Source organism: Euphorbia lathyris, chromosome 2 (assembly GCF_963576675.1).
Source record: "Euphorbia lathyris chromosome 2, ddEupLath1.1, whole genome shotgun sequence".
NCBI lineage: Eukaryota > Viridiplantae > Streptophyta > Magnoliopsida > Malpighiales > Euphorbiaceae > Euphorbia > Euphorbia lathyris.
Genome location: NC_088911.1, coordinates 97440122 through 97463149, shown reverse-complemented (window position 1 = coordinate 97463149; position 23028 = coordinate 97440122). Strand labels below are relative to the sequence as shown.

The 23028-nt window shown below is 35.7% G+C and overlaps 1 protein-coding gene across 1 annotated transcript; it reads left to right on the top strand.

Moving 5' to 3' along the window:
* Nucleotides 1–2756: 2756 nt before the first annotated feature.
* LOC136219079 (reactive Intermediate Deaminase A, chloroplastic) lies at nt 2757–6038 on the top strand. The gene is made up of 6 exons (XM_066006308.1): nt 2757–3131; nt 4025–4140; nt 4619–4663; nt 5106–5179; nt 5284–5333; nt 5733–6038. Exons 1-6 carry the CDS (start codon nt 2942–2944, stop codon nt 5828–5830), a joined length of 573 nt encoding a protein of 190 aa, XP_065862380.1. The 5' UTR covers nt 2757–2941; the 3' UTR covers nt 5831–6038.
* The last annotated feature ends 16990 nt before the right edge of the window (nt 6039–23028 follow it).

Here is a 23028-nt window from a genome sequence, read left to right as displayed (position 1 = left end):
TATGTCATCAATGCCGTTTGATATTATTCATAGTGATATATGAACATCTCCTGTTCTAAGTTCTAGTGGCTATAGATATTATGTTCTTTTCCTAGATGATTATTCTAATTTTCTGTGGACTTTTCCCTTAGCAAATAAATCTCAAGTTTTTTCTGTGTTCCTCACATTCCGAAATTACGTACGTACTCAATTTGAAAAAGATATCAAAACTTTTCAGTGTGATAATGGTGGTGAGTATAACAATAGTCATTTTCATGATTTTTTTAACAATAATGGTATGCAATTCCGTTTTTCATGTCCACATACTTCCTCCCAAAACGGTAAATCTGAACGAACGATTCGAACAATCAATAATATAATTCGCACTCTTCTAACACATGCTTCTTGCTCTCATTCTTTCTGGCCTCATGCTCTTGCTCATGCGACCTATCTTTTAAATATTCTCCCTCACAAAAATCTTAGTCTTCTTTCACCGACTCAAATTCTCTACAATCGTACTCCTTCTTATACTCACTTACGCACTTTCGGTTGTCTTTGTTACCCACTTGTCCCTTCTTCCTCTAGAAATAAACTTCAACCTAGGTCCTCTCCATGTGTGTTTCTTGGATATCCATCCAATCATCGAGGCTATAAGTGTTACGACATCTCCGCGCGGAAAATAATTATATCTCGTCACGTTATTTTCAATGAAAGCAAATTTCCATTTTCCACTCAACATGTCTCGGCCTCCCCTCCCATTTCTTCTATTTCCAACTCACCTACACAAACAACCCAACCCATTATTCCCTTCCCCACTAATGCGTCCACTCCTAACCAAAGCCCAGTTTCACCACGGCCCAACAGTCCCAACCCATCTTCCCAAAACAGCCCAGCACTTCCCCCTTCTCCTCTCGACAGTCCCTTTCCTTCTCCAATTCAACACGGCCCAAACACAAATTCCCCACAACAGCTCACCTCCCCACAACAGCCCACTTCCCCGCCTTCTCCCGATCCTATACACGCCAACCCAACCCAACCGACTCACCCTATGACAACCCGAGCTAAACTTGGAATTTTCAAACCCCAAAGAAAGCTCAACTTACACACCACCACTATTTCTCCTATTCCTTCTAATCCCTCACTTGCTTTACAAGACCCTAATTGGAAACAAGCCATGACTGAAGAATATAAGGCTCTTATTGAAAATAAGACGTGGGTCCTCGTACCCCGTCCTTCTAATGCTAATGTTCTTCGTAGTTGGTGGATTCTCAGGCACAAATTTAATGCAGATGGATCTTTTGAAAGATACAAAGCAAGACTTGTTGGAAATGAGGCGAATCAACTTGTTGGGGTAGACTGTGGTGATACTTTCAGTCCAGTTGTTAAGCCAGCAACAATTCGAGCTGTATTAAGTATTGCACTTTCTAAAGGTTGGCCACTACATCAGCTGGATGTAAAAAATGCTTTTCTTCATGGGGATCTTCATGAGACTGTTTATATGCATCAACCACTGGGATTTTGGGATCCCAACTATCCAGATCATGTATGCCTTCTTCAAAAGTCTCTTTATGGTCTCAAACAGGCACCACGGGCGTGGTACCAACGGTTTGCCTCTTTCTTGTCTACCATGGGTTTTTCTCACAGTAAATCTGATCATTCACTGTTTGTCTTTCGTCGGGGAGCAGAGATGGCATATCTACTCTTATATGTGGATGACATCGTTCTAGCTACTTCTTCCACTGCTCTACGAGAGTCAATTATCAACAAATTGAGTTCCGAATTTGCTATGAAAGATCTTGGCCCATTGAGTTATTTTTTAGGGATATCTGTCACTCGGAGCGCCGGCTCTCTTTTTCTGTCTCAAAAGAAGTATGCTACTGAGATCATTTCTAAAGCCGGTCTTTCTTCAGCAAATTCCTGTACAACACCTGTTGACACTAAGCAAAAACTGAGTGCTTCATCTGGTTCTGCTTATCATGATCCATCTGAGTATCGAAGTTTAGCTGGTGCATTACAGTATTTGACTCTCACTCGCCCAGACATCAGTTATGCTGTTCAGCAAGTCTGTTTATTCATGCACGATCCCAAAACGTCTCATATGGCAGCTATCAAGCGGATTCTTCGATATGTTAAAGGAACCCTGGAGTTCGGACTTACATTCACAACCTCTTCACTAGATTCCTTGGTCTCCTATACAGATGCAGATTGGGGGGGATGTCCTGACACTCGACGTTCTACTTCAGGATATTGTGTTTTCCTTGGTGACAATCTTCTGTCTTGGTCTGCTAAGCGGCAACCCACTTTATCTCGTTCTAGTGCTGAAGCAGAGTATCGTGGTGTTGCTAATGTCGTATCTGAAACTTGCTGGATTAGAAATCTTCTTCTTGAACTTCATTGCCCTATTAGTAAATCCACCTTGGTATATTGTGACAATGTGAGTGCAGTTTACCTCACTGGTAATCCTGTACAACACCAACGTACCAAGCATATTGAGATGGATATACATTTTGTTCGAGAAAAGGTTGCTAAAGAAGAGGTTAGGGTACTTCATGTTCCTTCTCGTCATCAAATTGCAGATATTTTCACCAAAGGTCTACCACAAATTCTTTTCGACGACTTCCGCTCTAGTCTCAACGTTCGACCACCTCCCGTTTCGACTACGGGGGTGTATTAGATATGGATATTTCTGGTGTAATTTAGGAATATAATTGATTTGTAATTATCATGTTCACACATATATCTTGTGTATATATATCACATTAGGACTAACATATTAGCTGTTATTCAGCCCAATCTTCTGCTCCAACCGTCCACCAACCTAGATTGAATTGAAGATTCCCATCATCGATATCGTCAAAAATCAAAATCCTAAGACCAAAATCCCAAATTCTTCTTTACTATCACCTCACCGGCGAGCTCCAGTCCTTTCTAATCAAGTGGGAGTCAGTGAGAGAGTGTGAAAATGGCGTGGAGTGCTCTAAAACCTTTTCATATACCGGTGATGAAGGTGGGCGGGCTTGGCAACCGGACTCCGTTAGCTATCGGTGGCTTCGGGTGCGCTTCAGTCGTTGGCACCAGCCTATTTCGCTCCTCCAGTTCTTTCAACCGATCCTTTGCTCCTGCATTCGCTTCATTAAGCACTGCCACTTCTTGTATTTCTCCCTCCTGTGCATTTTAGCTGTATTGATTTTGTATAATTCAATTTACCAAGTATTGATAGTTAGAAATTTGTCTTTTGAATGATTGCAGCTGAAAAACAGCTAATCTTATCACTTCAGTTATGGTAATATGTGCAAGGATAAAAAAGAAAATAATTTGGTATTCTTGTAGTATTTGAAATGCCGGTGACATATCTTTAGACCTAGAAAAGGAAAAAATGGATGTGAATGTGAGGCCTTTTTGTAGTGGGTGGGGTGGATTGTTTGGTTCAGAATTACAATAATTAGAGTAGTTCATGAATTTTTTTTATGAATTTGGTTTCAAGATTTGTAAAGCAGTGCTCATTCTGCAAGTTATTTCAATTGCATAAGGGTATTGCAGGAGTTATTCTATAATTGATGTAGGACAGCAATGTATGTTACTGAACTTTTGAAATTTGATCTTTTTTGGATCCTTTGTTGTCCATGTTTTGTGTCCATTGACGAACACTTTCATTAGTATAAATAATTGGTGTTTTCGTTTGTAATATTAATTTGAAGTTGTGAGAGTAAATTATGGGTTTGGTCTTACGTTTTTAGACAAGTCCTAATGCAAATGAGAGGAAGTGAAATACATATCGGTATCTGGGGAGAGATAGAAGAAGAAAAGAAGCGGGTAATAAATAGGAAATTTTTTATTAATTAGGCGGAGAAAGATGGAAAGGAATGACTAACATAAGTATAGACGTAGTCCATGTCTTGGGGCTGTTCTCTTCTACTAAGAGGACGCATCTGCTATCTCTTACTACATATCCTAGTCTGCATGCCAATATAAAAAGTTTCTTGTGTTTTATAGACTCTGATTACACGTAATAAGAGTAATATTTTGTACTTTATTCTTATTTCAGCTATAAAGGAGTGTGTTAAGACAGAGAAGGCTCCAGCAGCATTAGGACCATATTCTCAAGCAATTAAAGTCAACAACCTTGTGTTTGTCTCTGGTGTTCTAGGTCTTATTCCAGAGGTATGCTATTATCGTTTGAAGACCTTACTGATGTCATTTGTATTTGAACTCGCATTCTTTTTTTCCTTTACTAGTAGGTTCTTCTTTTTGTTTCTTCCTATGTCTCCGAAAGAAACAGAGGAATGCCATTATCGTTGAAGACCTTGTTGTTTCTTTTTGTTCCTTTTTATTATGTCCAGATAAAATCTGGGAATTTTTTTTTTATTTAAGTCAGGGTCATTTTTATTCTTACATCTGTTCCTTTCATTTCTATTGTACTCAAGTAGCTCTTATTTTTGCATGGCTTGGCTGGGTAGATTCTGCCATTTCTCTCCTTTCTTATAAAGATCATAGATCATACTTAAATCACTTTAATGTGTAATGAGAACAAATAGGGTGCTTCATGCTTGAACAAGTATAATACCTATCTTTTTCCCCCTTCTTCTGGGGGAATTTCTTTTCATGTTACTGACTATATATTTCTGCTACTTAAACACAGACTGGGAAATTCGTCTCTGATAACGTTGAGGATCAGACAGAACAGGTATTTAAGAAGTCCTAATTTTACTTGATGTAGTGATTTAATTGTCTTTGCATTAGAAGTATTTTTATCAAATTATCATTGATTTTTATGCTGAGCGAGCAGTCAACCAAGCTCTTCCAAGTGGATGCTTAGTTGGTTGAACATGCTCTAAAATTAGTGCCATTAGGAAAGTTATTAGAAATCATGGTCTGGATTATTTATATCATCTGCTGACAGCCTGCTATAAATCTCCTTATGAATTGTCAATTTCACCTTAGTGTTATTAGCAAACGATGTTCCATCTGCATTCTCCGCATGTGTTGGGACCATCTTTCATATTACTTCATGCTATTTTATCTGGCTGTTATTTTAATTGGCTTTAGCGAAATTATTAATATACGTCAGCAGTGAATTTTATTTTACACAGCTTCTAAAGTTTTTTAATAAGTTGTTTTTATGTCAGATACTTAAAAATATGGGTGAAATACTGAAAGCTAGTGGTGCTGACTACTCATCTGTCGTCAAAACTACAATTATGTAAGGTTTACTTTATTAGGCAGACTTTTTTTTGTTACTGCAAACTAGAAAAATAATGAGAATGTGCTCACTTTATCTTCTGTTTTTATTTTTGCTCTCTGCAGGTTGGCTGACTTGAAAGATTTCAAAAAAGTTAACGAAATTTATGCAAAATGTGAGTTCTCCTCAACTTGACAAGTAACATAGGTTTCAACTCTGTTTATTAGTTGTTTTCATTGTCAAATTGAAAAACTTAATGAGGACATAATTGCATCACTCAATGTAGCTGGTATATAACCTGGTGAAATTCCAGGATAGGCAGGCACTCTATCCTTTAGATATGTTTACTTATGATTCATATGGTCGAGATGCTAAATGTTGCCTGACCGAAAAAGTTTGAAGTTTCTAGAGGTCCTATTTGTTTCTGATAAATATAATAGATTGCTAGAAGTTATTTCTGGAAAAATGACAATGTGTTCTTTTCAGTTTGATGTAATGTAAAAGAAATAACGTGGAATGTATCCCATCATCGATATAATTTAAACTGAAATTTGTGATATGGTTTCTGTTGCAGACTTCCCTGAACCATGTCCTGCACGCTCCACATATCAAGTGGCAGCATTGCCTTTGGATGCTAAGATTGAAATTGAATGCATTGCTCAGCTGCCATGAAAACTTGATTTGCGGCTTCTCGAAGAGCTCGAGTCAATAAAACGGGTTGGAGTGAATATAGCTAGTGTGTTCTACTCTCTCTTGGATGCTCCCTTGCCTAATTTGAGACTATTATTAGTGTAATGAACTTCATAAATTGGTAAATTAGAGAACTAACTTTTATGATATTACAAATATGAATAACAGCTCTTGGTCTTTGCGGTGTTTTTGTTAGCCTTAATGTCTGCTTGGAATTGGAGGGAGGGTGAAAAAAGGAAAGTAGGTTACATTCATTTGTCTCGGAGCAAATTCTTTCGAAAGAGTTGTGGCTTTTATTGAAGTAAAATGATGGTCTAGGACTGCTCATTTTTTCTCCAAAATTTTGGACCTTACACTAGTTATTACTTGTTACTTTGGAGATTAAAATTGAGTACATTGCAAAAATATCAACTTGAGGTATATTTATTTACTTTAGTTTTTTTTAACAAATAAAATAACATGAGAATGAATGTGAATATTTTAGAGATTTGGCAGTAAAACATTGTCACATTCATAAGATGTTGGTGGCGGAGATGCGTATGTTGAGATGGATGTGTGGTCATACGAGAAAGGATCGGGTGAGTAATGAAATAATTAGGACAAAAGTAGGGGTTACATCTATTGAGAATAAAATGAGAGAAAACCGACTGAGGTGGTTTGGTCATGTAAGACGAAGAGCGCTTGATGCGCCGGTTAGGAGGATTGAATAGTGGTAAAGGGATGTTGGGGTGAGAGGTAGGGGAAGACCTAAACAAACTTGGAAGAGGGTGATCGAGAGTGATATGAGTTTATTAAGGATTGAGGAAAATATGGTAGTGGATAGGACAGAGTGGAAGGAGAGAATTTGTGTCGCCGGCACGACTTGATTTCACGGTTTTATATGATGGTTCATGTTAGTCGACTCCGAATTATTTCAGGACTAAGGCTTTGTTGTTGTTGTTGTTGTTGTTTGGTCTGAGAGACATAATCAGATCCTCCTTCATGTGCTTCTAGAAGATTATTCATTCGTGAATTGGGAAACATCATTCTATCCTGTTTAGGAATCCTAAACAAGAAAATTATATTTCTTAGAGTTCTTCCTTTAATAGATGAAAGTCATTTTTCTCCAAATTAGACTAGGAGTCTACTCATATAAAGTGTGTTAACTCCTTTTATTCTTTTCATATCTTTTGTAGGCTATGACCGACTTGAGCGTCGGAGAGTCTTTTGTCGTGATCCGCCAAGCTCCGTTTGCAGGTTAAACAAAGAAGACAAGTTCTTATACATCTGGTCGTCCAAGATTGTATCGGTTATAAACAAATATCCAGGTCTCGTTAAGCAAATCTTTAGACTCTTAACATTGAAACATTTTCACAACATTGTTATTCATGCATTGAGCGTCGACTTTAGACTCTCAACACGATTACTTTAGGTATTGTATCATATATGTGTGATGTAAGAAGTAGAAGGACTTCTGGTAATATTTACCTATTTCAATTAGAAGTTATTTATGTTTAATGTTTAATTGCTATTTTTGTTATATTTTTTTATACCGTTAGTATAGAAGTTTGTTATCTGATGCGCGTTTTACGTATACGTGCATGTGAAAGCAAGTGTACCTTAGTCGTGTATCAAGTAATAAAGTGAAAGTAGAGTATCGTTCCCACGAGGATGGTGATTATACGTACTAATCTTTTTGCTCACTAACTATTATTTAAACAATCGAAAGGTAGAGTTTGGTGGACACCAAGTTAAGACTTAATAAACAAGTGAAATGAAAATTCGACAAAATTAAATAAGAGAATACTTACAATGAAAGAAACTAAGGCTTCTAGCTTCACTTAACCTCTTTGCTTGGTAATAACACTTAACCCCTTTTTAAGTTGTTTTATCATTTTTAAGATGGCGATTCTTTCTTATTAACTAATAGTTCTCGAGATTGGTTCTAAACTCTCGACTAATTACTTTCTCTTGGTCCGGCTCAAGTAATTAATCAAGAGAAGCATTAAGTTTTATTAATCTAAACATTTTTAACCTACTTTACCTTGGTCTGGCTAAAGTGATTACTTAAGATTCAAGAAAAACCTCTCGAGTAATTAGTTCTAAACTTTCGATTAATTACTTTCCATTGGTCCGACTCAAGTAATTAATCCAAAGAAGCATTAAGTTTTCTTAGTTTCAAACCTTCGATTTATTACTTTCCCTTGGTCCGGCTCAAGTAATAAATCTAAGATTTGCAATAAGATTCATGAAAAAAACATGGAAAACCAATAAGCCACACTAAATGGTCATTAGGTCCAACTTATGAATTTCGATTAATCAATTTAATCACGGTCGATATAAACGATTAATTATATTCAAGTAGAGAGTTGGCCCATCTCCTACAAGCATTAAGAATCATAAGTTAGTTCTTAAAAATGATAAACACAACTTAAATGGGTTAAACGTAATTACCACATAATTAAGGTTAAGATCCGCTTTTAGCCTTAGTTAAGGAGGTTTTAGCCCATGGTTAGATTAAAACACACCTTAAAAAAGTAGATAATGGAGTTCATAGTAATAAAAGAGATTGAAGTTTAGAAGAAACCGTAATGACGATTGTCAAATGAACTTCTTCGATAACTTAAAACTTACTTTTATTGAATGAACTCTTGCACAAACAACACCTTAACAACAATAACAACAACACAAACAACTGGTTTTTAAGGAGAAAAATCAGCAAAGTAACATTATAGAGGGAGAAATTAAGCCTAAGCTTGGTGTGTCTTCAAATGGCACCCAATGTCTCCTTTTATAGTAAAATGGCACACAAAATTCCAAAGGCCAAGTCTCCTTATCGCCTCCCACTCCCTAACCTTCTGAATTTTGCATTTAAGAGAGGATGGTGGAAGACTTTGACAATTTAGGAGTTGAAATGTGTAAAGGTGTGAAAGGAATCATAGGCTTCAACATGTTCATCAACTTGGATAATTTTCTGGGCTTGATACACTTCAAATTTGGAGAAGTTATTATTAGTCACTTGTTCATCTTTCTCTTAGCTTTCCAACGCATTTTGAATCGCCTCAATCCGAGTCCGTACGAGAGAGATACGTTGAAAATACGAAAATGTGTTAAATCTGTCCTAGTGTGAACAATTGGACTTTTATCTTACAGCACACATCCGCGACGAAGTGTATGCTGATGTCACTAAAACTCATTTTTCTAGTCCCTTTTACTCCCGAGTTGTCGCCTTAAGCCCCGACTTGGTTATTTGTGCCGAAAATCTTGCAAAAGTGCCTAAAAAACACACAAAGCGGCTTAGATACATAAAATGAAGAAAATATACAAAAACCATTATTAAAATTTATTAAAATAGTACAAAATAACTAGTAATTAAATACTAAAAATGCTATAAATTACGACGATAGCATTATCCTTTTGGGTGTTAGCCATTTTGGCGGTTAGTATAGTTTGTTATGTCAATTGTTGTTCTACAGCTATTATGTAACCAATTGATGACTTCAGTTGTACTAGCATCTTATAAGGTCATGCCTGATGCAAGGCATACCTATCTTTTGAAATATCAATATTACAGTTTCTATTCTTTCTCCTATTTTCTTCTTCTTACTTTCTTCTTCCCTACCTAAATTCTTCGTAGTTCTAAAGGCTTAATGCATAAATCCACATCTAAACTTGACAAGTTTTGCCTAATGGCACCCTGAACTTTTAAAATAACCTATCATACACCTATAGTTGGCTTTAAAAACCTATTGCACACCTATAGTTGGTTTTAAAAACCTATCACACACCTATAGTTGGCTCATTTGGACTTCCTACACACAAAGTCGTTGGGAAAAGCTCAGAAATGGTATAAAATTGGATGAAGGGACAAACTGAAGTTAGATGGGAAGAATTTATGGAGGTTGTCACTAAGCGATTTCAAGACACTGAAATCAGTGACACAGTAGAGCAGATGGCTTAACTTACCAAACCTCTACCCTTCAATTCTCGATTCATTTTATGATTCTAGTTTTATATATGGATTAAAACTTGAGATCAAATCAGGGGTTAAAACCTTTGAACCACCTGATATTTAGACCGCCATTAAAAAAGAAGCAAAACTCTAGGAAGACCATGTTAAGGGTCTGATTGAGGTTGTTCAGCCTAAACCAAACACTAAGCCGAGGCAACTAATGTTGGGGTTTAGTGTCCTATAGAAAATTGTTCTAGGATACAAATTTAATGTAAATGAAGTGTTCTTTATATCATTTGTTTTAATGAGACATGGTTTCATAACTATATAAAGGCAATCCCTTTTAAGAACTAAATAAAGTCTAATAAAAGGAAATCCATAAGTTTGTTTAAAGTGATTATAAAGTGTTCATACAAGCATGAAGTGAGACGAAACTTTATAATAAACTAATAAACTTAAAACCACCCCAAGTCAAGTAATATGTTTAGGATTGACATATCACTGCTGAGACTTGCATGTAACAATGTCTTCTGTCGAGACAGAAAGCTGATCTCACAAGCTTTATATATACAGATATCTGGACATTTACGTGGATCCAATGAAAATGAGTTCATTAGGATTGGGGACCCGACTTGAGATAACATCATGGGTAGATTCATCCTTGTCACCTGTTCATCTCATTGGTATTAATAGGTATAAGTAATGAACTCCTTTTCATTGGATCCACGTAAATGTTATAAAGATAAATAAGTTTTAATTAATTGTTAATTAAAAGGTTTTTCAATCAGATTGAATAAATATTTATAGTTAGGTTAATTAACAAAACTGTTTTGATTAATTAGTTTTAAAGATAAATAAGTTTTAATTAATTGTTAATTAAAATAGTTTATGCCTATGTTCCTAATAATTTTGATTGATAATCATTATAACAAAATCTATTAGTTTTATAGTTAGATTGATAAAAGTTAGTTTTATTGATTCTAAAGATAAAACCGAAAATCTATAATAGGTTTTCTTATTTTCTGAAAATCGTTTTAAAACCGTTTTAAAACTGATATATATATATAATAAAATAAAATAAAATAAAATAAAACGAACAGCAGTTCGCGGTTGCTGCCTCGCGGCAGCAACCGTGGGCGGCTGGGCGCCGCTGCCAAACGGCAGCGGCGCCGTGAGTCTCGGGCCCCTTTTTTGCGGGCCCAACATGAGAGGACCTCTATTTTATTTTTAAAATTGTTTTTAAATAAAACTGAGTTTTAAATATATTTGTATATATATATATGTTTCAGAAATTAATAGTTTTATGTTTTGATTATCGAATGAAAAATTTATTTAAAAGTTTGTTTTACCTATTTGTAAATCAAAAGTATTAAATGAATTGAAATCAAAATAATTGGGACATGCATAATTAAAGTTTTGTATAGTTGTATTAATCTAAAAGGTTAATATAGAAGATACGAAACTGTTAGAATTAAAATTGGATGAAAGTTAATTTGATGTGTTAATGTGATTAACCTAAATATTACATGAAGTACTTATGTAATCTACCAATTAAATTTATTTAATTGAGTCTATGCATGTTTGGAGTTATGGACATATTTGGACCCCCTTTTAGTCTTTTGGTATTTTTAAAATAGGGCATGCGAGTCCTGCCTTTCTACTATCTATTGTAATTTCTCCTCTCATCTAATTCCCTTCAAGTTAATTGAAGTTTTATTTAGTAGTATAGAAATTAATATGTAATTTCGAGGTGCCATGGAGAAGACGGGGGATCTAAAGAGAAATATGTAATAGTTAGTATTTCCCTAGGTTTGGCCTTTTATTCCGTCTCTGGCTCGATGGAATAATTTAGATAATATGTCCATAACACCAATGTATGTGTCTGATGTATGCTAAAGCAAATCAAGACTAAGTTAGATTATGAGACTTGAAATAAAAATCCCTCACTAATTAAAAGTTAAGTAAATAAGCAAGTTATTAAAATCGGTTGCCCCTCCCTAATATTATAATTCAGCCGGCAGTACTGGGGGCCTTTGGGTTGTTGAGCAAACTCAAGCTCGGGGTCTTATGGTAACACCTGAATTATCGAAAATCGTTCTTTCATGAATATGAGGTAATACTTAAATTAGATTATGATAATTGGATGAGCAAACTCATGTTATTATAGACTAATGGGCAATATGGTTGGGATTAATATGAATAGCATATTAGTTACTAATGTGGTTAGTAACCCAATAACCTAGGAATCACATTAAAGATGTGATTGATTATATAAATCTACCTAACAAATGAGACTAGCTTGTTGAGCAAACTCAAGGCGAAATCTCAGGAGTTAGGATCCTAGCTCACTAAAGGATTTTTGAAATTCTTCGAATTAATATGGAGGGCTATTAATTTGGCAAAATAGTGGGAGCAATTTAAAATGAACCAAAAGACCTATAATTTTACTTTAAAGCAAATGAATAACATACGTTTACTCTTTCTCACTCTCAGGTTAAATTAAAACACTCTTAAAATCATGACTAAAACCAATCTGCAAAACATTCTTACCGATAACAAAGTTGAACGGTTCAAACTTCACCGACTGGTTTCGTAACCTCAAAATCGTTTTGAAGTTCGATAAGATAGGGTATGTACTTGATACAACGATACCCCCTATCCCAGCTGATGATGCTCCCATCGAAGAAATTGATGCTTACCAGAAGCACAAAGCTGATGATGATCATGCGGGATGCATCATACTTGCATCGATGACACTGGAATTGCAAAGGCAATATGAGGAAATGGATGCCTATTCCATCATCATGCACCTAAAGGAGCTGTTTGGGAAACAGACTAGGTGCGAACGCTGCGAGATATCCAAGTTGTTATATCATTGTAGGATGCAAGAGGGCACATCTGTGATGACACATTGTGTCAAGATGATTGGCTATATTACCAAGCTTTCTAGTATTAGATTCGCGATGGATAACGAACTAAGCATAGACTTAATTCTTCAATCCCTCCCAGAGAGTTATTCACAATTCATCATGAACTACCAGATGAATGACTTGCAAACCTCTCTTGAAGAACTTGCAAATATGCTCAAGTCAGTTGAGCCCAATATGAAGAAAGACAAGGCAATACCGGCTCTTGTCATAGAGGGATCAAAGAAGAGGAAGGGGAATTTTCCCAATCCTAAACATCCCAAGAAAGGCAAGGGAGCCATGCCCACTAGAGCTAAGGGAAAGGAAGTGAAAAAGCCCAAAGGAGAGTGCCACTTCTGTGGTAAAGACGGGCATTGGAGAAGGAACTACAAGGAGTACCTAGCCTCCCTCAAGAAGGGAAAGGGCGGTGCTTCAACATCTGGTATGTTTTATATTGAAATAAATACAGTTTCACAGTCTGAATCTTGGGTACTTGATACCGAATGTGGATCTCATATTTGTACAAATATGCAGGAACTAAATCGGACTAGGGAATTGAAGAAAGGGAGCATAAACTTGCGAGTAGGAAATGGAGCAAGAGTTGCCGCCCTCGCCATTAGAGATTATGCTTTGAGTTTGCCCTCTAGGCTTGTAATAGAATTAGGGAACTGTTTGTATGTTCCAGAAATGTCTCGTAACATTATTTCTATTAGCCGTCTTGTTGATGACGGTTTTCATATTTCAATAAAAGACAAACATTGCGATTTTTATAGAGATGGGATTTTCTATTTTTCAGGAATATCACAAAATGGGATTTATGTGCTAGATGACAAAATTTCTATTTTCGCAATTGATACCAAAAGACATAAGCTAGATAATTCAACTTACTTGTGGCATTGTCGCTTAGGCCATATAAACAAAAGACGCATGCTTAAGCTACATCAAGATGGGCTTATAAATTCAATTGATCCTGAATCATTGGAAACATGTGAAGCATGTTTAAAAGGTAAAATGACAAAGACACCCTTTAGCAATAAAGGTGAGCGTGTATCAGACACTCTAGGATTAACACATTCCGATGTATGCGGTCCTATGTCAGTCCAAGTAAGAGGAGGATTCAGATACTTCATAAGCTTCATAGACGACAATACCCGATATGGTTATATCTACTTGATGAAGCACAAGTCCGAAGCTTTTGAGAAATTCAAATGCTTCAAAAATGAAGTAGAAAATCAATTAGGAAAGAAAATAAAGATACTTCGATCTGATCGAGGTGACGAATATCTTTCAGATGATTTTCTAAATTATCTAACTGAATGTGGGATATGCTCACAATGGACACCTCCCTATACACCACAACACAATGGTGTATCCGAGAGGAGGAACCGTACCTTACTAGATATGGTACGATCCATGATGAGCATAGCATTACTTCCAAAGACATTCTGGGGCTATGCCTTAGAAACTGCCCTCTTCACCCTGAGTACCAACTAAATCCGCTAGTTCCACACCATATGAATTGTTCGTTGGTTGGAAACCCACATTCTCATTCATGAAAGTATGGGGTTGTTCAGCATTTGTCAAACGCATAGCGTCAGACAAACTAGATTCTAAATCTGATAAGTGTTTCTTCATTGGATACCCTAAGGAAACTGTGGGATATTACTTCTATCATCCGGATGATCAGAAAGTAATAGTATCCAATTACACAACCTTCTTAGAGAAAGAGTTTCTCGAAGAAACAAAAAAGGGAAGCATGATTGAGCTTGATGAAGTTCAAGAACAAGAAACACCGACTGAAACAACAGAAGCGGTTGAGGAACCCGAAGCAGTCACATTAGATGAGACTCAAGTGCCACCCATTCGTAGATCACAAAGAGTTCGTGAACTCCCAATTAGATATGGTTTTCTAGTGGGAGATGATGATGAGGTTCCCGTGTTAGACGACGAACCCAAAAACTACGAAGAGGCTCTTAACAGTCCAGATTCTAAAGCATGGCTCGAAGCCATGGATTCTGAGATGGATTCCATGTACACCAACCAAGTGTGGACTTTGGTTGATCCACCCGAAGGGATAAAACCCATTGGGTGCAGGTGGATCTTCAAAAAGAAGACTGACATGGATATCGTCAGAAACAAGGAATTGATTATGATGAAACTTTCTCTCCTGTGGCTATGTCCAAATCAATCAGAATAATGCTCGCTATTGCCGCTCACTACGATTACGAGATTTGGCAAATGGATGTGAAAACAGCTTTCCTAAACGGAAACCTGCTTGAGGATGTATATATGATGCAACCTGAAGGTTTCATATCAAAGGATGCAAACAAGGTTTGCAAACTTCAGAGATCCATTTATGGACTCAAGCAAGCATCAAGAAGCTGGAACAAGCGTTGTGACGAAACCATAAAACAATTTGGTTTCGAACAAAATTGCGAAGAAGCTTGCATTTACAAGAAAGCAAGTGGGAGCTCAGTTGCATTTCTGATATTATATGTGGACGATATATTATTAATAGGAAATGACATAGCTCTACTACAGTCGGTAAAAGTATGGTTATCAGGTAACTTCTCCATGAAAGACCTTGGTAAAGCAACTTATATACTTGGTAGAAAGATCTACAGAGATAGATCAAGAAGACTACTTGGTCTTTCACAAGCTACATACATCGAAAAGGTGCTAAAGCGGTTTAGCATGCTTGAATCGAAACGAGGTAACTTACCCATGGTACATGGAGTAAAGTTAAACAATCATCAATGTCCTAAAACCGAAGATGATAAGAAGCGCATGGCTGTAATCCCGTACGCCAGCGCAATCGGTTCGATTATGTATGCTATGCTTTGCACTAGACCTAACGTAGCGTTCGCGTTAAGTATAATGAGTCATTACCAAGGTAATCCGGGAGACGAGCACTAGAATACCGTCAAGAACATTCTTAAGTACTTGAGAAGGACTAAAGACATGTTCCTAGTGTACGGAGAAGGGGATCTGAAAATAGAAGGATTTTCAGATGCCAGTCATCTCACAGATGAGAACGATTTTAAATCCCAATCAGGATACCTGTTTATCTTGAATGGGGGTGTGGTCAGCTGGAAGAGGTCCAAGCAAGGAAGCGTAGCTTTCTCTACGACCGAGTCAGAGTATATCGCTGCTGCGAAAGCAGCAAAGGAAGCGGTTTGGATTAAGAAGTTCATTACTGAACTTGGTGTGGTGCCTGACATTGTAAATCCCATTACATTGTACTATGATAACAATGGAGCCATTGTGCAAGCAAAGGAACCACGGTCTTATAATGCATCCAAGCATTACCTGAAGCGATACCACATTATAAGAGAAATTGTGGCAAGAGGAGATGTGAGAATAGAAAGAGTACCTACTGAGGACAACGTTGAAGATCCATTGACAAAGCCCTTAACCCAGAAAGTACATGATCGTCATCTTAGTTCTACTGGGATAAGTTGTAGAAACAATTGACTTTAGTCCAAGTGGGAGTATGTTGGGGTTTAGTGTCCTATAGAAAATTGTTCTAGGATACAAACTTAATGTAAATGAAGTGTTCTTTATATCATTTGTTTTAATGAGATATGGTTTCATAACTATATAAAGGCAATCCCTTTTAAGAACTAAATAAAGTCTAATAAAAGGAAATCCATAAGTTTGTTTAAAGTGATTATAAAGTGTTCATACAAGCATGAAGTGAGACGAAACTTTATAATAAACTAATAAACTTAAAACCACCCAAGTCAAGTAATATGTTTAGGATTGACATATCACTGCTGAGACTTGCATGTAACAATGTCTTCTGTCGAGACAGTAGTTCTACTGGGATAAGTTGTAGAAACAATTGACTTTAGTCCAAGTGGGAGTATGTTGGGGTTTAGTGTCCTATAGAAAATTGTTCTAGGATACAAACTTAATGTAAATGAAGTGTTCTTTATATCATTTGTTTTAATGAGATATGGTTTCATAACTATATAAAGGCAATCCCTTTTAAGAACTAAATAAAGTCTAATAAAAGGAAATCCATAAGTTTGTTTAAAGTGATTATAAAGTGTTCATACAAGCATGAAGTGAGACGAAACTTTATAATAAACTAATAAACTTAAAACCACCCAAGTCAAGTAATATGTTTAGGATTGACATATCACTGCTGAGACTTGCATGTAACAATGTCTTCTGTCGAGACAGAAAGCTGATCTCATAAGCTTCATATATACAGATATCTGGACAGTTACGTGGATCCAATGAAAAGGAGTTCATTAGGATTGGGGACCCGACTTGAGATGACATGATGGGTAGATTCATCCTTGTCACCTGTTCATCTCATTGGTATTAATAGGTATAAGTAATCCTCAGACTCAAAGGAATGTTAATTAGTGATTCTGGATTACGGAATGTGATGCTTTGATCCTGTTGTAACACGATCCATAACAGAGATGACTCTGGGGTGTGAACGGCAGACGTTGGGTATCACAAGAAGTAATTGCAGGATAATTATACATTGGATTGAGCATTTATCACTCCCGATAAATGGGAGATACGTCCAAGGATCACTTGTGGAAGACTCGACTCTAAATCCTTGCAAGGTGATAACTTAAGACTTGAAATACAGATTTCACTTAACCTATCTAATTGGAGTTGACTCGGCCTGTACAAGTAAAACGAACGTCTCGCTATATGTGACTTGACATTATCTATAGTCATAAGATTCAGTTCAAGGATGTAGTTGATAAAGGATCGAATTATACTGTAACTAATACGGAAAGGTCAACGACAGAATCAACCTGTCTTCTTATAGCTCTGGGGGAATGTTTCGGATTTGCTAATCACATTTCGCGTACTCATTCCGTTATGCAAAGATTAAATATAATTATGTGAAAATTAATTTAATAGTTGCATACGACTAGAAGCAATAAGAACCTAATGGGTCACACATAAGACTTGGAGCCCAAAAGAGAAACATATGTTAATTAATTGATGGAAGCCCAACTGAGTCCACTAAGGCCCAGTAGAGAGAGGGGGGCGATTTTATGTATGAAAATACATAAATAATTTAATTTGATTTTAACAATTCTAATTAGATTATGATTGTGAATTAAATTAATAAAAGGATAAATAAGTTAGGAGGTTTAATGAGATTAAAATTACTCCTATTATTATCCTATAAGGTTATTATTATTATCTTTATATTTAGATATATTAATAGATAATAAATAAGAATTATATTCCGAATTAAATTCTTATTCAGTGACCTAATTCTATCTAACTAGGGTTTAGATACAAGAGAGTATTTATACCCCCCCTCCTATGTAAATTTCGGCCAACCCTAGCCAGAGAGAGAGAGAATTTCGACCCACAAGTTTGAGGACGAGATTGTCTACCGCTTCCTTCCATTCAATTGATTTTCATCTCTTTCTTTTATTCCTTGATCTTGTGTTGATTGATTAGATGCAATCTATTCTTGATTGCTTTTATATGTTTGATATCTAACTTGATTTTGGGTTGTGTTTATTTTGTGCTCGTGAACTCGAAGTAAGAGTTGAGGGCACTTCGCTTGCAACGGTAGATAGTTCATCAAAAGGTATTTCCTTCTATCCCTCTTTATATGAAATAACGATTAACGGATCTTGGGTTAATGGAAAAAAGTTAAAATTTTTATATTTCCGCTGCCATACGTTAGCCTTAAATTCCATCAACTAACCCCTTTAGCAGTTGTGAAACCCTCAAACTTCCATCCTACCACTAGATCACAAATTCCTAAACCACCTAACCCTAGATTCAATCCCAACCTTACAACCTATAAGAAAACACCAGGGTCATGCTGGAAATATAGGGAGCGCTATTTCCCTGGTCACTAGTGCACTACCAAGAAACTTAATGTTATGAATGTGGAGGAAATAGAGGAAAATGAACTAGAAGAAGTGCAAATGACACTTGAAAATGAGGAAATTGGTGAGGAAGCAGCTAGAGAATCTGAGCAGATTTCTTTATCCATACATGCCCTGGATGATGGTATCACTGATGGTACAATTAAACTCATAGGAACTCTCCAAATGAATCTTATAATGATCCTCATCGACAGTGGAAGTACACACACCTTTGTGGACTGATTTTGTTTGTGTTTCTTTCCTCTTATTTTGTTTACGTTTATAAGTTTTTATTTTTCTGTTGTCTCTTTTGTCTAGGGTTTTTTGTTTTGTTTTTTTTCCTCAGATTTGTGTTGTGTTTGTGAGTTTTTACTTTTATTTCAAATGTTTTGACGATTATAGGGAAAATTATAGAGTTTATGCAGATGCAATTTTCGACGAGGATAATTCGAACATGAGTATTAAGAATGCAGTCCGTTGTAATTTGTTTTTTATTTTGGTTTGTCTTTGGAGATAAATTTTCGGTAATGACATGCTCTTGATTTGTGTGTGTGTTTCAATGATTTTAGATCATTATATTTTATGGTACCTAATTGATCGTGCTGCATGATGAGCCCGAGTAGCCATTAAAACAATCACGGCCAACGGGCCAAGATGAGAAGAACCAACTCAAGTAGAAAAATCAAATCGTGATCATTGATTCTGGAGAGTGAAACCATAGTTGATCATGTGAACCAAGGAGATCAATCACAATATGAAATGAAGCAACATAAGATTGGAGGAAATAAAAGAAGTGTTGGAATTGAGAACTAACAATTTATCAAACACTTCCATTAATCTTACTTGATGATGAAGATCATGAAGAAGCAACAACTACATATATTCATATTTTATTATTTAAAATAATATTGTACACGTTGTATTCAAGATTAATAAAAGTATTTGATTATTTTGTTTAATCTGATGCATACATAATGGTTACATTTATTTGTTTAATGTTTGTATGATGTTCAGTTTGCACTTTGTTTCATATATATTGTTTGCTATTTTTGTGTTTAGGTTTCAGTTTTTGTTATTTGATGCCCTTTATAACCTATAATATGTTATAAAATGAACCAAATAACAAAAACAAATACCTAAAGTCTAACAGTATATATGTCATATTCTTAACATGTACTAAAAATCCGTTACAATAGACCCATGATATGCACATATAACACATGTTATTTGTTACTGACTTCTTGAAATTTGCGTTACAAAAAACTATGCAATTGTAATAGGCAAAGGCACTCGTACAAATTTGTTTGTAACACTTGCAATTGTAACGAGCATGTCCATTACAAATAATCAAAATCTTGCTCGTTACAAATTATGTTTTTTCCAATAGTGAAAACTCTTTTCTGAGCTTGATGAGTTATAATTGAAAAATTCTTTTGGTTTCAAAAGTCTAATGTCAAGTGGATCCGATTTAGTGATAACACATTTTTTTTCATTCGTCTACCTAAGGACTAGAATTTTTTGATGGTGTTTGGGCTTGGGATACGTCTTTATTAAAGAGTATGGTGAAACATTTTTTGAAGATATTTGTTCGAAGTAGGAGCTTAGTCGTCCAAAATTGTTTTTGTTTATTGTAATTTTCCTTCTATCGATCCTAATGATAGTTGTATTATATCTCGTGATTTTGGTAAGTAGAAAGTTATTAATGTTGTGTTCAGTATGAACCCTTACAACCCCTTGATTCGGATGGGTTCTAAGATGTATTTTACTAAAATTTGTGGAGCAGATTAAATGGCTCAGTGTGTGACGTTATTCTGAAAGCTCTTTCTATATATCTATTTGATGAAACTTGGAATAAACTTTTGATTAAAAGGGTGTTTGTTTCCCATTTTTTAATCTCTCATTTCTATTTTGATTCCAATAAGAGATATAAATTGTTTAGTTAAATATTAAAAATAGATGTTGGTTATTGTTTAATAAGGAATTAGCTACTTTTGAATAAGTAGGAAAATCCTACTTTTCCTTCACTTCTTTTTGTCCGCTTAAACACCCTTTCAAAATCAAGATAAACATCTTTTGTCTATCAGTAGCGTTGTTGTTCAATCTCAATCCATCAATTACAGAACATAATTTACCTTGCAAAATCCCATTTCCTTCTTCCTCTTTGGTTGTGATTAACCTCTAATAAGTTCAACTTGGAAATTGATATGATAAAATATCAAACAAACAACAAGTTCTATTTTTTTTTTTAATTCTTCAACTTACATCCACGACAATAGAGAAGAAGACATTTCTCTGTCTTTGCCATGACCACTTAAGTTTTTCTTTCACTTTTAATTGTGTCAATTTCTCATCTTATTTAGAATATTTTGTTTTGCTTTGTTAAACTTATAAGAAATACTTATTTGATGATCTTTAATTTCATTTTTTTCTTATTCCTTTGTTGTGTTGGATTTGAGCTTTTTTGTTTTTTGGTATGTATTTTATGTTTTTGCTACAAGTATAATTCAACCAAGGTAAATGATTTTTTTTATTAATTTTAGAATTAGATTTATATATTGATTTGAAATATGTCTATATTAGTCATTGTATGTACTAACAATAATTACACACTACATTTATAAGAGGCGTGGGTTCGAGATCCAATGAGGGGAATTGGGGAACCAATATTAATCCTCTTTTAAAAATACAAAAAAAATATATATAACAATAACAATTGACTATAATTTTACCAAATACTAATAATTAAACATCAAATAATAAAATAACAAACAACAAACATCGATAACAAAAACAAAAACAAACACAAACAGTAACCAGCAACAGTTAAATTAAACGGTTCTTAATTGTATACCTAAAGTGACGAGCCCAAAATCCTTAACCTGATTTTACCTTATTAGATTGCGCAATGTTTTGTACAAAATGGTTACAAAATATATTGTTAATTGTTTGAAATCATGACTTCAGTCTGTTGTTAGCTTTATCTTAATGTAAATTATTTATATTAATATGAATTATTTATTGAAACAAATTATCCAAAAGAATGATTTAATATTAGGATAAAGATTAAATTTCACTGTAATATTTCGAGGAAGTGTAGATTTTTTCTTAATATATAAAATAATATAAATTTAATCTTAATATTTCTAAGCAATATCAATTTTATCTTATTTAATGAAAATTTGATTAATTTATACATGATAAACTTAGTTATTAAGGGTCCATTTGTTTAAGATGTTTCTGTTTATTGTTGTTTTTTTTATTAAAGATGGAGAGGGAGCAGAGAGATCCCAACTAGGTTGGAACCTCCCTTAAAACTCCGACCTAGATATTATTAAAAATAAAAGACAAAATCATACAAAAGGCCAAAACAAAGTAAGAGAGCTAAGTAAAACGAAACGAGGGTCGCTTTCACATGTTATCTCTGATCAGACCAAGACAAAAATCCGGGGCAGTGTTCTAACGAACGACCTGGGGCTGCAGACGACCGTAATTTGCTAATTTATCCGCTATTTGGTTTCCTTCACGGAAGATGTGAGAAGCCACAATACTGATACTGGACAACAAGTCTAAACATTCTAACCAGTCACCGCGTAACATCCAAGGAACCCTCCTCGAGCGAGAACGGAACATTGCGACGACATAAGACGAGTCGCATTCAAGCCAAAGCTGGTTCCAGTTATTTTCTGCCGCAATTCGAACTGCAATGATTGCTGCCTCTAGACGACATTGCAAAAGCCCCGATGACCGTCCCTGAGCAATTTCTAAACACCCCACCACTGCCGGCCGAGTTGCTAGTGACCGACGCATCAGAGTTCGCCTTGACCCATCCCACTGGAGGAGCCGTCCAGCAAACTGGAATAATCTGCGGCATACGGCGAAGGCGAGGGCGAATAGCTAGAGAATTCATAATACTTCTCTCCACCTGCGAATTCCAAACAGTACCAGTCCCGACTAAATCTGTCTGACGAAGCCTAGTCCATAAATGTCTCAACGCTCTGTGTATATTTGGCTCTATATTCTCAAAAAAAACAGTCATTCCGTGTTCTCCAAATGATCCAAACAACGTTTATTAAAGCACTGAGCCAAAGATTACGGATTTGAGGGCTAAACCGAGCCTCTAAAGTATCAGTAAATCTTATTTTAAGGTCCGTGGCAACTCCCATCCTGCGACCAAAAAGGGAAGAAACCGCATTCCACATTTGAGCAGCGAATTGATAATGTATTAATAGGTGAGTTGCCGACTCCTCACTGCTCCGGCAAAGGCAACATCTTGAAACAATAAGCATACCCTTCCGTTTCAGTAGATCATGAGTAGGAAGGCTGTTCTAAACCGCTCTCTAAGCGGTTAAAGAGTAGGACGGGGGCACGAAAGGATGCCAAAGGTGCCGTGTTATGTTCATTGGCCTGAAGCCCAGGAGCCAATTATAAAACAGGCGAACCGTAAAAATGCCATCGGAACTAGGCTTCCAAACGCAC

Excerpts from the sequence above, each read along its gene's own strand:
- LOC136219079 (XM_066006308.1), top strand. The coding sequence starts at position 2,942 with ATGGCGTGGAGTGCTCTAAAACCTTTTCATATACCGGTGATGAAGGTG. Across the intron at positions 4,141-4,618 it reads TTCTAGGTCTTATTCCAGAG|ACTGGGAAATTCGTCTCTGA; the intron begins GTATGCTATTAT and ends ACTTAAACACAG. Across the intron at positions 5,180-5,283 it reads GTCGTCAAAACTACAATTAT|GTTGGCTGACTTGAAAGATT; the intron begins GTAAGGTTTACT and ends TGCTCTCTGCAG.